At 39.5% G+C, this 15,000-nt stretch overlaps 1 protein-coding gene across 2 annotated transcripts in view; it reads right to left on the bottom strand.

Annotated features, from left to right (window-relative positions):
* Positions 1–15,000, bottom strand: part of slc2a9l2 (solute carrier family 2 member 9, like 2) — a 61,956-nt gene that overhangs the window by 14,370 nt on the left and 32,586 nt on the right. For both annotated transcript variants that reach the window (XM_051658474.1, XM_051658473.1), the window contains 5 exons: positions 14,842–14,966; positions 14,491–14,636; positions 7,970–8,102; positions 5,412–5,599; positions 3,136–3,246 (listed from right to left, as the gene is read on the bottom strand). In XM_051658474.1, the coding sequence (XP_051514434.1) occupies positions 3,136–3,246; positions 5,412–5,599; positions 7,970–8,102; positions 14,491–14,636; positions 14,842–14,966 (703 nt within the window). The remainder of the gene's footprint in view (positions 1–3,135; positions 3,247–5,411; positions 5,600–7,969; positions 8,103–14,490; positions 14,637–14,841; positions 14,967–15,000) is intronic.

The raw sequence follows: 15,000 nt of genomic DNA, 5'->3' as shown, positions 1-15,000 counted from the left end.
CCAATTGAGCACATTTCCACACACTGTTCTCATTACAGTAATGCATTCAGATGTTTTACTTTGAGTTTGTAATTCTTATTATAATGAGTCTCATTACTGTAAAGAAGTATGTTTTTTACTTTATATTCTCCTAGTGGTAGGACTGTAAGACCCAGAGATGCAAAAACCACATATGCAATATATACAATGCATAGGGGTGCCATGTGAAGGGGGGTGCTGGTGGCCCACTATGGTCCCAGCGATAACTTATAAACCTTAAAAGGTAGACCTACCGTGAGCTCTAAGGCCGCTAACTGATATTATGTGCTTCATTTAAAGCCATCAGTCTGTGTAAATAAGAAAATAAATCTTGTTTAATTGCAGAATTCCTGCTGATGAACTACACTACCCATGATTCTGAGGTGAGATCCACCAATCAGAGAATCACGTTAAAAGAGCTCTCCACCTCCGCTCACTCCCATGATGCACTGTGAATGATGTAATCAAGTCGTTCTCCCTACACGCTAAAACTACTAATATATTAGTATATATCTGAATATTTTACATTAAATCTAAATATATTTTTCTATACTTATGATCAACAACTTTAAATCAATAATTTAATTCAATTACATCATTGGCAATGCTTCATGGGATTGTAGTTCATTCCCTCATTAAAGACGTTAAGTCTTGTATCTTTGTCTTTTTCTCTGATTTTCAAATACTATTTTGCTTCAAATCAAAGTCTGTAATGTTGTGATTCACCTCAGAGCTGATTAGTGTGATTCATGAACTGTATAATGAAGTATATATGAAATCCCTATTGAAGAAATCAATGGGAAAATTACTTCCGGAACCAAGACAGCTTAAAAAGTGGGCTGGCACTGTTGTGATTTATTGTCTTTCTAGCATTGTTCAGGACTTAAGTCTTGACAAAATTCATCAATTTAGTCAAGCTTACACCTAATTAATCTCCTAGTTATGCTGTATTAATCAGATCTGCCCATTATAGGACTTAATTCTCAAAGTTTATAACTAGAATATTCATTTATAACCAGCCTCATATTCCACTCCTGAAAGACAATGGTCTGCTATAACCTGTACCAGCCAGACGGTGAGGGGCGCTTCGATGACCACTGCCTGAATTGCTTTGGTCAATTTTGGACGTACTACAAAAGACCCCTAATCATTTCTGTGTCTATGACTTCTCTATGATGAAACGTCCAAAACTCAATTTTTTAAATGTTTCTACCCATTTGTGAACATTTAAATTCACTGTTTGAAAAACACTAAAAACAAAATACACCTTATACAACACCACTAAACCAATGACACACAGCAACTGCTTTGCGATCATTCCCCAGGTGTTTTACTTGTGAACAGATACATTTTGTCTTATCTTGTCTTCTCCCTTCATCTTTTGGATTTCTCACTGTCAGTTTTGGAAGCTCTCTACTTTGTGCTCACTATTTATTACACTTTTTAATGCCTTACATGGTTTAAATCAATGCATAGATTTTAAATTCATAAAAAGTCATATGTATGTTCAACATGGTACCAAACTACATTTGTTGACCACCAGTAACAGATGAATGCACAATTTTACTAGCCACTCTATTTACATGTACATAAATATGCTAACCACTGGATTTAAAGCAACACAAATAGTTTTTACTATTTAAATATCATAAATATCTGAGTCACAAATATCAAGACACTTTCTTAGGGATACTCCAACAAATGCACCTTTTTATAAAAATATCTCTAAAAATACGTTTTTTAAATCTTCACATACAGTCATTGAGGGTTAAGGGCTACTCTCTTTTTTTATGGGCTGTTATTTTTTAATTATTTTTTTTGTCACATGACAACACAATGGCTCTTTGCATGTTGGTTAGATCACCTGACATTGATTTGGTGGACAAAAGTTTTTATTAATATATTCAAACATTAATGTAAATGATATGAAACTTACTTTTTCTTTTACTTACAGTCTAACCATATAACCCTGAGCAATCATGAGCGAACTTCTCTAGCGTTGATGAAGTGCAAAATGTGCCACACTAATCCATTTTAGTTCAAAAACTCTGTTTTCAGTTTCGTGACCTCATAATTATTTTTTCAAAGTACGCGGTTGCGGAGAGCGTTTCAGTTTTCAGTAGAGGAAACCGCTGTTCCAGTGTGAAAATGCAAAATCTATGCATTTTCTTTTTTTGTTGTTTTTGATTTTCTCCCCTTTTATCCCAATTTGGAATGCCCAATTCGTAGCGTAGTGACTTGCCTCAATCCGGGTGGTGGAGGACGAATCTCAGTTGCCTCCGTGTCTGAGACCGTCAATCCACGCATCTTATCACGTGACTTCTTGAGCGCGTTACCACAGAGACATAGCGTATGTAGAGGCTTCACAGTATTCTCCGCGGCATCCACGCACAACTCACCACGCACCCCACCGAGAGCGAGAACCACATTATAGTGACCACGAGGAGGTTACCCCATGTGACTCTACCCTCCCTAGCAACCGGGCCAATTTGGTTGCTTAGGAGACCTGGCTGGAGTCACTCAGCACACCCTGGATTCAAACTCGCGACTCCAGGTGTGATAGTCAGCGTCAATACTCGCTGAGATACCCAGACCCCCAAAACCTATGCATTTTCAAACAACAACAGATTAGTGTGAATGTGACCTGGGCTCTGAGTAGTGCTTGAAGAATTCTGAACACACTTGTATTTCCAGAACATTCTGTGTTAACTTGTTTTTTTATGACATCTCTCGGCCTGGAAAACAATTTCCAAATTCTATGATTTTTCCAGGATTATCATGACCATACGAACCCTGGTTATCCACAGTTGTCCCGAGCTACCACTGAGCGTCGCCATGATGATTCTAATGGCCAGTTTTGTGTTTCTGGTCTCGAGACTTAATGTAAAAACTACCAAAACAAGAGATACAGACAGAGAACAACAGCCATTTAAATTTGTTTGGAGTAACAATTAATTTCAGGCTCAAATTGTGCTGGAGACTAGAAATTGAAAGTGATGATTGGCATGATGCCAACAGAACCTGGAATAATTCTTTAAAATGTTAAGATTCATCTGTTTGCAGAAATGAATCAGGTTGAATGGTGAACGCACAGCAGGTGGTTTTATTTTCACTCACAGATATGATGGCTGCCAGTGTCTCGATGCCGCCCGTGCACAGTGTGATGTATGGAATGAGGGACTTTGTGAATCCAGCTCCCTCAAAGATCCCATTAGTGTAATACCAGATCTGCAAAACATACAGAACACTTTACATAAATCGAGAGAATAAAATGATGTTTCTGAGCACTTCTAAATACTGAATCCTCCTGCAGAAGTGATGTCATTGAATGAGTGTGTGTTGCATTAGATCTGATGTGTGCAGATCAAACCACTCTCACATTAAAGATCATTGATGTCGCTTTACACCCTCAATCACCTGTGTGTGTGTGTGTGTGTGTGTGTGTGTGTGTGTGAACTCATATAAACCGCTGATAAACACTTTGAACTGATTCTCCTTCTGCTTCATCTGTCTGCCTCTCTCCCTGACTGGTGAGACAGAAAGTGAATGAGCCAATCTGGGGATGTCCTCAAAGGTGAAAAATATCCCATAAATAGAGTAAATAATGTTTTTAAGTTCTTTTAGGGTTTGGGTATTTCATACTCATTAAAATTAACTTAAAAGAAAAATTAATAGAAATATATAAAGTATATATATACAGCTCTGGAAAAATTAAGAGACCACTGCAAAATCATAATTTTCAGAGAAACTGATCATTTTGCAGTGGTCTCGTAATTTGTTCCAGAGCTGAATATACATATCAGGGGTGTAAATCACAAGTGTCATCAGGATACAATCTTGTATCGATTCTCTTAGCCAGCGATGTTTGCTGATACCTCAAAGTCTGCCGCGATACGATTTCGATTAGCTTCTGGGGCCTGCGATCGATATTATGATATTATGTGCCTATCTTACACAATTAATTACATTTATTATCTCACAAACGCAACCAAAATATAATCTGAATATTTTATTGAACTCTCTAAAAAGTGAAAATCCAGTAAATCCAGAAAAATAAATAATATAAAAATATAAAATCAATCAATCGGTTGATGACAGCTCATTGGCATGTGGAATGAGGGAAACAATACAGTGACAATTTGTCATCTCAACAACAGTCAAGCAAGTCTTCCAATCCAAAATACTGAAATACACACGACAAGAGAGAACTGCATGTGCTATCTGTGTTTTTTCTTGGCTACAATTTCTGTTACAGTTTACTGTGATAAATGTTAGTAAGGGTGTTGATGTAAAATGTGAAAAGTCTTGTAATTGATGCTGGTGCAGGGCAGGTGTTTTCTCTTTCCCTCGTCAGCGCTGTTCAGAATATCACAGCTGTTTAGCTGTTTGACATGGTTGAATTGCTCCATAGCACTTTAAAATAGAAAATACTCATGTAGAATTGAAATGTGCCACGATATCGAGGGAAGCCTGATTTAATCGTGCATGTGAGCCGCTGTGCGCTGTGAGCTCGCAGCCCTGTTGACGCCTGTTTTAGAGCTCCTTGGTTGACGCGCACGCACAGATAGAGCAGAGTGCAACTTCAGGCTTCAGTCACTCCATACACATCCGTGACCCGCATGAAAATCATATTTAGTGCTTATGAAACAAGCTGAATGTCATAAGGTTGCTGCATCGCCTGACAGATATGCGTACGGACGTGGCTGGCATGAGAATGTCAAAATAAAGGTGCATCTTTAGAAAAATAGACAGATGTTTACGCGTTAAATCGGTGACATCACAATGTTGGTGATTAGATCGATGCATCAGTGTAGATCGATGGATTGTTACACCCCTAATACATATAATATAAAACAGCAGAAGTCATTTAGATGCGTGTGTATGCAGATTCACCACAGCATGAGCTATTATAATCAGAGTGAATTCATGTCACATTCATGTGTGAATTACTGTCATTTTATCAGCTGGAAGAGAAGATTACATCCATCTGCCTGTGACTCACACACACACTCGATGTGTATACAGTGTGTGTGTGTGTGTGTGTGTGTGTGTGTTAAAGGGCTTCCCCATGACTCTGAGCTATGCCAAGGGACAATGATTTTACAAGTTTGCAGGCAAGAAAGTGGGACGTGTTCACAGTAAACACTGAAAACATGTATTTAAAGAAGAGAGAAAAGTCATTCATTACAGAAAGCAATAAGAGGACTCGTTTACGTTGAGGTCTTCAGATGTTCATGGTGAATTTACATTTGTTCAATAGCGGCAGTCTCTGGATGCTCGGAAACAAAAATATTCATGAATAAAAAGAAATGTATTCGTCGAAGCTGACTTGAGTCATGTGGAAGCCCCGTTATATAGTGTGTTATATACTGTACAGAATGTTATAAACTGACAGCGTTGAGTCCGCAGAGCTGGTAGCAGCTCATGACCACGATCACCGTGATGAGCTGCCAGCGAACCGCTCTGTTCCGTAACAATTCCAGCACGGACGCTGTCCGCTGTGTGTTCTGACTGCGACTCTCTGCGTGAACTTCCTCCATCTCATGAGACACGTCTGTACGACCTAGAAATGCCTGGAACGCTGACAGACAGACAGACACAGAGAGAGACAGACAGACAGTGATTTCAGTGAGTCTCTGTTGATCTGATACTGAGATCATTATATCTGCTGATCCATCAGATATGTTTGTCATCAGTGTTTTCTCTAATGTTTGTTCTTGTTGAGAAAAAACTGTTTCTATTGGTCAAACGAACCCTTCAGTCACATGAGCAGAAACCACTGCAACAACCCATCTGAAAGTTAATTTCTTTATGAAGTTATCACTAACAATATGTTGCAAAAAATATATATTTTTATTGCAAATATTTAGGCTGTACACTCAGGCAAATACTTTCTATGCCAGGCAGTTTTTAAATATATGTTTCTAATATTAAATTCTAATCTTAAACTTTGTACAACCAGGCCAGGAACACACCTATTAAGGAAATCAGAGTGGCTAAAAGACACTACTCAGAAAAGCTGGAAAAACTGTTTTCAGCCAGCGATCCTGCATCTGTGTGGAAAGGCCTAAAAGGCATCACCAAGTACAAGACACCTCCCCCACACTTTGTAGAGAATCAACTAATGGCTGATGAACTGAATGTGTTTTATTGCAGGTTTAAAAAGCCCAGTCTCACACTCCTCCCCCGCTCTGATCTGACACACACCAATACCTCCTGGAACCCCCTCGTCCTGCTATTGAATCTGCACTTATGACCTGTGAGGAGGATGTGTGCCGGGTCTTTCGGAAACAAAAGACTAGGAAAGCTTCAGGGCCAGACGGTGTCTCACCTGCCTGTCTGAAAGTATACACTGACCAACTGGCCCCAATCTTCACACAGATCTTCAATAGATCACTGGAGCAGTGTGAATTCCCTGCTGCTTTAAATGCTCCACCATCATTCCGGTCCCCAAAAAACCCAAAATCACAGGACTTAATGACTACAGATCTGTCGCTCTCACATCTGTGGTCATGAAGTCATTTGAGAGACTGGTTTTGGCCTACCTGAAGGACATCACTGGACCCCTGCTGCACCCCCTTAAGTTTGCTTACTGAGCAAACAGGTCTGTGGATGATGCAGTCAATATGGGACTGCATTATATCCTGCAACACCTCGACAGATCTGGGACTTATGCAAGGATCCTATTTGTGAACTTCAGTTCAGCCTTCAATACCATCATACCTGATCGTCTCTCAACCAGACTGACCCAGGTCTCCATGCCCACCCCAATCTGTTGATGGATCACCAGCTTTCTGACAGATAGGCAACAGCTAGTGAGACTGGGGAAACTCACATCCGGGACCCTCACTATTATCACTGGTGCTCCTCAGGGATGTGTGCTCTCTCCACTGCTCTTCTCCCTGTACATGAATGACTGCACTGCAAAAGACCCCACTGTCAAGCTCCTGAAGTTTGCAGATGACACCACGGTCATTGGCCTCATACGCAATGGTAATGAGTCTGCATACAGACGGGAGGTTGATCAGCTGTCTGATGCGGTCACAACAACCTTGAGCTGAACACGTTCAAAACAGTGGAGATGATAGTGGACTTTAGGAGAAATCCCCTCACACTCGTATGTTTGGAAACAGTGATTATATTATGATCTTGATATCTTCTCCTGATCTTGTCAATTAACCAGCACTCTGTATTTAATCACAAGTTTTCGTACTGAAAATCAATAAACATGAGCCATTCATTTAAATCTCATTTAAGAAATCTCTAGGTGTATCTTCTCCTTTCATGTTTTTCAAGTAAACCTAAAAAAACAAAAAACATGTAGAAATATTCTGCATCTGTCAATCTTTGAACCACACATAATCAATCACAGGAAAGCAAACACAAGTGATAAAGAAATTTAAAGTAATTTAAACATAATTATGTTGCATTTTGTATATGTCAGCATCAGACAATAAAAAGATATCATCTCATTATGCAATATCGTTATCAGTATCAACAACAAGTATAAAGACACTGCAAACATTACCATAAATGAATAAAAGAAGGGCAAAAACATCCTGCTAAACTGACATGAAATTCAGCTGTGAGTACGATAACATTTTCCTTCCAAACTCTACTGGGGCCGCAGCTCCTGTCCAGGGTTAAAAGCCTTTGTGTTTTTCAGGTCGGTTGGAGTTTCAAGTCTTTCCTCACAGGAGTGAGTGTTTGATTTAACTTCTGCTTAGGATGTGAAGAAGTTCAGACCGCAATCTCATTCTGCCAGTCTGTACACATCTGAACACAGCAAACCACAACAACACAAACAACCAGAGCACTTCAAAGCCCAAAGACAGAGAAATAGACAGACAGTTTCTTCGTAAAGGTCTTCAAGACTTTTTCAAGGTTCTGAACTTGCTCAAATTGGATGCAGATGGCGAGTTTATCTTGTGCTCGGTGTCACAGGACTGACCTCTCTCCGCTTGCACCTTGTCTCGCCGCTCCATCAGCAGGAATCTCGGACTCTCAGGAAGAAACGGCAGAACACACAACTGAAGCAGCGCAGGAACCGCCAAGAACCCGAAAAGGAAGTTCCATCGGCTTTCCTGCAAAAACAGCCAATATCAGCAGCCGATATCAGAAAAGGAAACACACAGCAAAACACATACACCTAACCTGCTTTTTAATGTAACATGATGGGCAGAGGTAAAATGAAATGACACATGATGCGTTATCAGGTGATGATTTTAACAGCTAATAGCTTTTATGTCTGTGATTTTATACCTGTGATGAACCACAAAATAACGGCCAATGAGAGTGCGCAGAACACAATTTGCACATGCAATTATGATTTTGCAGGTCAATTCTGAGCGCTATAAAGCAGAGGATGCAACAGACCACTATATTCGGGACTGTACATCATCACTGTGATCCAGACATCTAAATAATCTCTTAAACATGCAGAAAGTGTGCTTGACTACACTACACATCGGGATATATGACAGGTTATAAAGCTCTTCTCCATCTTATGATCAATATTTGATGAACTATTGCTGATATGATGGGTTGAAAATGTTCACAAACATCTCTTTGAAATAAAATTCATTTGACCACCTACTTTAATTCATGGTAATAGCACAATCTAAACTGCACCATGGAATTTTTGTGAATGAAGCGCAATCTACAATGAGCCTAATTTACACAGAAAGAGGTGTGTTTGCGGGGAAAGGAATGACAATGTAAATACTTAAGGCGCAGTGCAGTTTCAGCGCTGATTGCACCTCCAAAAATAGACTGCGTGTGGTTAGTGAATAAGACACAGGTTTTTATGATGAAATGCCAAGCGTAAAAGTGGCACAACTGTTTAGTGAATCTGCCCCTTTGTGTTGTGATGAGTGTGTGTTGAAGATCTTAAGGGAGCAGAAACAGCACATGACAGTATCATCTCTCTGAGGAACAGATCGATCTGTAGCACACACACCTCAAACAAACCTGACTGCGGCAAGCAACACATTCTACATGACATGAGTCTGTGAACTTAAATTCAATAACAAGTCATTATTCTGCAGTGATCTGGAATATTATCAGGAATATTATGCAGGAATCTGTAAATATTCTGTAATGAATTGTTTTTTCATGGTCATCTCTCTTTTACTCTTCAGGTTTCTGTCTGTCAGCAGTCTGTCATTGACTAATAAGTCTTTAATTGAGACTTTTAGACGTGTGTGTCAGATGCTTCATTCAGGATTCTCTGGTAAATGGCAGGATGTGTAATTGCGTAAAACACTGGCTGTTTCAGTTCATCAAGTGTCTGCTAACCGTCCAATAAGGAAAACAGAAATGAAGCCACATCAGTGTGCTGTATCCAAGATGTGAAATACAGAGAATCAGAGAATCTGAGTGAGTCTCAAGAAAATTTGTAGGAACAATTTCATACAAACAACAAAAGATATATATATATATAAAAATAATTATAATAATAATAAAAAACTATTTTTTATTTTTTTGGACCATTACATTTTATTTTGCATTGTAACATTATTTTCATAACAATTAGGGCAGTCACAATTATGAAATTTGGCTGACTATTTTTGTCATTCAGATTAACTGAATTTACGATTAACAATTTAATTGTGGTTTAGGGCTTAATCTTCAAATTGTAATACTTCTAAGCTGTTTGTGTGCTTGATACACATACCTTAAGAAGTCATTTATTTATATTTAACTTGGAATCATATAATAAAATAGCGATATAGGAAATTAAAGCTTTACAAAGCACAAGGGTAGAATGGTATGAAAAATAATACTTTAAATATTTCCAAAAACTTAGTCAGTGGTATAGTTATAGTGAATAATTAATTAAAAAAAAAACATAAAAAATACATATAAACCAACAGAGATGTATACATAAATAAGATAAAGAAGATAAAGTAAATAATCAAAGAAAATATTTTTTTTATAAGTCATGGGTCAGGAAAGTTCTCAGCATATAAAGAATATACACTTTTTATTATTAACTCAAAAAGCATTTATTGCTAAAACTGTGAAGTATGTGGTAAGGGACCATCTGAATACATGGTCAATTTCTTGGTATTATTTCAGTGTAGTATTACTGACCGGTACTGTCACTCCCCATACGTATATTACACAGTCTGTGTAGTTCATCTACTCCTTACGGGGCACCATCTTACCCTAGGAGGGCACCAGAAACTCCACCGGCTGCCCTTCCTTGCATCATGACCCCAACCCTAATGTTTGCAGGAATGCATTACACTCAAACACACAACAGTGAGTCTGTGCCAATGATCAAGTGCTGGAGAATGAACTTCTTATAAAACTAATAAAAAGACGCACTTTTCATATGGAGTTCAACATTACACGGACAATATGGAGTTCGGCGCTTGCTGCCCTGACATGAATCGTGTGCATTTCATATCTAAAGTGAACAGACAGCCTGCAGACTGATTAATATTAAATGAGGGTTTAATGTGCATTGCAATGAATACTCGTTCTTTCGATCAGTCAACATCCCACTTAGACTTTGGGAAATGTTTGATGTTACTCGAATTGGAACTCTTTTAGTGAATTTCTGTCTTTATACTGTGGAAAATGATAATAAAGCATTATTGTTACATACTGTATTATTTTGTTCTATTGTGTTGTTCTTTCCAAACAACCAATAAATGCATTATGACAGGAAATAAGTATATACAGGGTCAAATTTTACTACTTTTAAAATCTGAGATTAATCGTGATTAACTATGAAAAATTATTAGATTAATCGCGATTAAAAATTTCAATGTACTGACAGCCGTAGTTTAAACTCATCAGTAGTATTTGACTGCAGTATAAACCTGCGCAGCTGTCATGCGCATCACCGTCTGCACTGCTGCTGCTCTTTCTGTAGATACTGCAGTGAACGGCCGTGTGTGTCCAGAGCTAACGAGATGCTCCCATCTGACACGTGCTGACATGTGTCGCATGCAGAGAAATCTCCTAACGAGCAGCTCAAACATACACGCGTGTAAACATGCCACTGCAGTGTGTGTCTGTGTGAATATCACAACACTACACATTGAGTCTGTTCGTTTGTGTTCAGCAGGCTGATACTCTACCGTATAAATGTCATGCTGCACTCTGTCTCCAACGCTCCTCCAAACTCTTGTGAACTGCTTTGCTGTCTCCCGTCTACATAGGCTGCACCCTAACTGATATGAAGCCTCAGAAGTGCCTGATTTAAAGTGATAGTTCTCCCAAAAATGAAAATTCTCTCATTACTTACTTACCCTGATGCCATCCCAGATGTGCATGACTGTGTTTCTTCAGCAGAACAGAAATGAAGATTTTTAGAAGAAGAAAGAGCTCTGTCTGGTGCTTATAATGCAGGTAAACGGGTGCCAGCAATTTGACGGTCCAAAGTCATATTTAGGCAGCATAAAGGTAATCCACATGACTCGATATGTTTGTGTAAAAAAATTAATAGATAATTAAAAATAGATATATATTCTCCCAATATGGCATGCCCAATTCCTAATGTGCTCTAAGTCCTCGTAGTGGCGTAGTGGTTCGCCTCAATCCGGGTGGTGGAGGACGAATCCCAGCTGCCTCCATGTCTGAGATCATCAATCCGCGCATCTTATCATGTGGCTTGTTGAGCGCGTTGCCATGGAGACAGCGCGTGTGGAGGCTTCACGCCATCCACTGTGGCATCCACGCACAACTCACCACGCGCCCCACCGAGAACAAACCACATTATACGACCACGAGGAGGTTACCCCATGTGACTCTTCCCTCCCTAGCAACCAGGCCAATTTGGTTGCTTAGGAGACCTGACTGGAGTCACTCAGCATGCCATGGGATTCGAACTAGCGATCTTTTACCACTGAGCTACCCAGGCCTCCAAATGCCAGCAGCTGACACATCACATAGCTGTTGCATGACACAAGCGTGTCGGTGAGTTCATGTAAGAATTCGGAAGCAGCGTTTTTTACATCATCACGTGAGAGTCCGGCCATTTCAAACAGCATCAGAGCCCTGGATGGAAGCGCCGATTTAAAGTTTAAAACGTTTTAATTATATTTTAATTTCCACATTGAATGGCTCATACAGTGCTGTGAAAAGGTATTTCTGATTTCTTCTGTTTTTGTGTATATCTCATACTAAATTAACAAAATTCAAACAAAATTTCAAACACAAAACAAAGGTAAACTGAGTAAACACAAAATACCGTTTTTAAATGATAATGCTATTTATTGAAGCAAAAAAGTTATCCAACATCAACTGGGCCTGTGTGAAAAAGTATTTGACCCCTTAGTTACTAAATCCTCAAATCTATGAAACTGCATTCATAATGGGGTTCATTATTATTATACCAAGGTCTAAAGAAATTCCAGAAATGATGAGGAAAAAGGTGATTGAAAGACATCAGTCTGGGAAGTGTTACAAATCTATTTCAAAGGCTCTGGGACTCCAGAGAACCACAGTGAGAGCCATTATCTCCAAATGGAGAAAACTTGGCACAGTAGTGAACCTTCCCAGAAGTGGCCGACCTTCCAAAATTCCTCCAAGAGCACAGCGACAGCTCATCCAGGAAGTCACAAAAAAGCCAAAGACAACATCCAAGGAACTGCAGGCCTCTCTCGTATCAATAAAGGTCACTGTTCATGACTCCACTATCAGAAAGACACTGGCCAAAAATGCCATCCATGGAAGAGCGGCGAGGCGAAAACCATTGCTAACCCAGAAGAACATTAAGGCTCATCTGAATTTTGCCAAAACACACCTTGATGATCCTCAAACCTTTTGGGAGAATGTTCTGTGGACTGATGAGTCGAAAGTGGAACTGTTTGGAAGACAGGGGTCCCGTTACATCTGGCGTAAATCAAACACAGAATCCCACAAAAAGAACATCATACCTACGGTCAAGCATGGTGGTGGTAGTGTGATGGTGTGGGGGGTATTAAACTTGTAATAATTGAGGGAAACATGAATTCTGCTCTCTACCAGAAAATCCTAAAGGAGAACATCTGGTCATCAGTCCGTGAGTTGAAGCTCAAGCGTAACTGGATTATGCAGCAAGACAATGATCCAAAGCATAGGAGTAAATCCACCTCTGAATGGCTCAAAAGAAGCAAAATTAAAGTTTTGGAGTGGCCTAGTCAAAGTCCTGACTTGAACCTGTTTGAGATGCTGTGGCAGGACCTTAAATGGGCAGTTCATGCTCAAAAACCCTCCAATGTGACGGAACTAAAGCAGTTCTGCAAAAAAGAGTGGGCCAAAATCCCCCCACAGCACTGTGAAAGACTGGTCTCCAGTTATCAGAAGCGTTTGGTTGCAGTTGTTGCTGCTTTAGGCGGCACAACCAGATATTAAGTTAAAGGGGGCAGTTAGTTTTTCACATGGGTGATATACGTGTTGGATAACGTTTCTGCTTCAATAATATATATATATATATATATTTGGAAACTGTATTTGGTGTTTACTCAGGTTGCCTTTGTTTTATGTTATATCTCGTATGAAGATTTAAATAAATTTAGTATGAAAAATACACACAAATAGAAGAAATCAGGAGAGGGGCAAATACATTTTCACAGTACTGTATGTACAACTCGTAATACTTAAACATCCTAAATATCACAAGGGGGCTACATTTCTCAATTCTTACCTCTAGTTTCATTCAGATGGAATGATTTCTATTGCCTACATAATGGCCCAAATTCTCATTATGGCTCTTGTCCCAAGGCAAATTACAGGCTAATTCTGTTTTGATCTCTCTCTGATTTCCATCAATCAGGAGGTTTTATTTGTAGTTTATTGTCGTATTTTAGTTGTATTTACAGCTGTACTTATTAGCTATTTTTGTCTGCAGTATTTCGTGTTTTAGTGTGTAGTATTTCACTCACACATACACACACAGACACACACACATACACAGCCTAACCCTCACAAAGAACTTTATGCATTTTTACATTTTCAATAAAACATCGTTTAGTATGTTTAAGTGATTTGAATTATGGGGACACTAGAAATGTCCTCACAAACCACATTTATAGCATAATACCCTTGTAATTACCAGTTTATAACCTAAAAAAAAGTCCTCGTAAACCACATAAACCTGCCCACACACACACACACACACACACACACTCACACACACAAACTCACACACACAGTCACTCACTCACACACTCACACACACACTCATACACACTCACATACACACACACACACACACTCACACACACTCACATACACAGACACACACACTCACACACACAAACTCACACACACTCACATACACAGACACACACACTCACACACACAAACTCACACACACAGTCACTCACTCACACACTCACACACACACTCATACGCGCACACACACACACACACACAGAAACACACACACATACACGCACACAGAAACACACACACATACACGACACACAGAAACACACACACATACACGACACACACACACACCTGTAGACTCACCTGTCCAAATATCTCAGGCAATCCGAGCACCTGACCAATGAAAACCCCCAGACAGATGAAGATGGCATGAAACTGACCGACAGAACCACGAACCTGTCGAGGAGAAATCTCACCGAGATACATCGGCAACACACTCAGAGAGACACCTGACAGGCAGACAGACAGACAGACAGACAGACAGACAGTTTATGAGTCAAACTTTGTTTAATAATCTCTTTCTATTTTTCGCTGGTCTCTGCAGGTGTGTTAACAAGTTTGTACAGATATTTTTTGACTTTGATACACTTTGATATATTGCTTGATATATATTTTGTCATGAGTGTGGCGGAGATCGAGACAGTCAGGACTGACCTGAATCCATGCCGATGATGAATCGACCAATAATGAGCATCTCAAAGGATCCAGCCATCTCTCCAAGAGCCAATAGGAGTGCAGCAATCAGTGCCAGAGCATTATTGGCCAGAAGAGTTCCTTTCCTACAGAGAGACAGATGATGTTAATATATTAATC

The sequence above is a fragment of the Myxocyprinus asiaticus genome, chromosome 27 (assembly GCF_019703515.2).
Source record: "Myxocyprinus asiaticus isolate MX2 ecotype Aquarium Trade chromosome 27, UBuf_Myxa_2, whole genome shotgun sequence".
Lineage (NCBI taxonomy): Eukaryota > Metazoa > Chordata > Actinopteri > Cypriniformes > Catostomidae > Myxocyprinus > Myxocyprinus asiaticus.
Note: the sequence above shows the minus strand (reverse complement) of the source record. Positions and strands in the feature narration are given on the sequence as shown.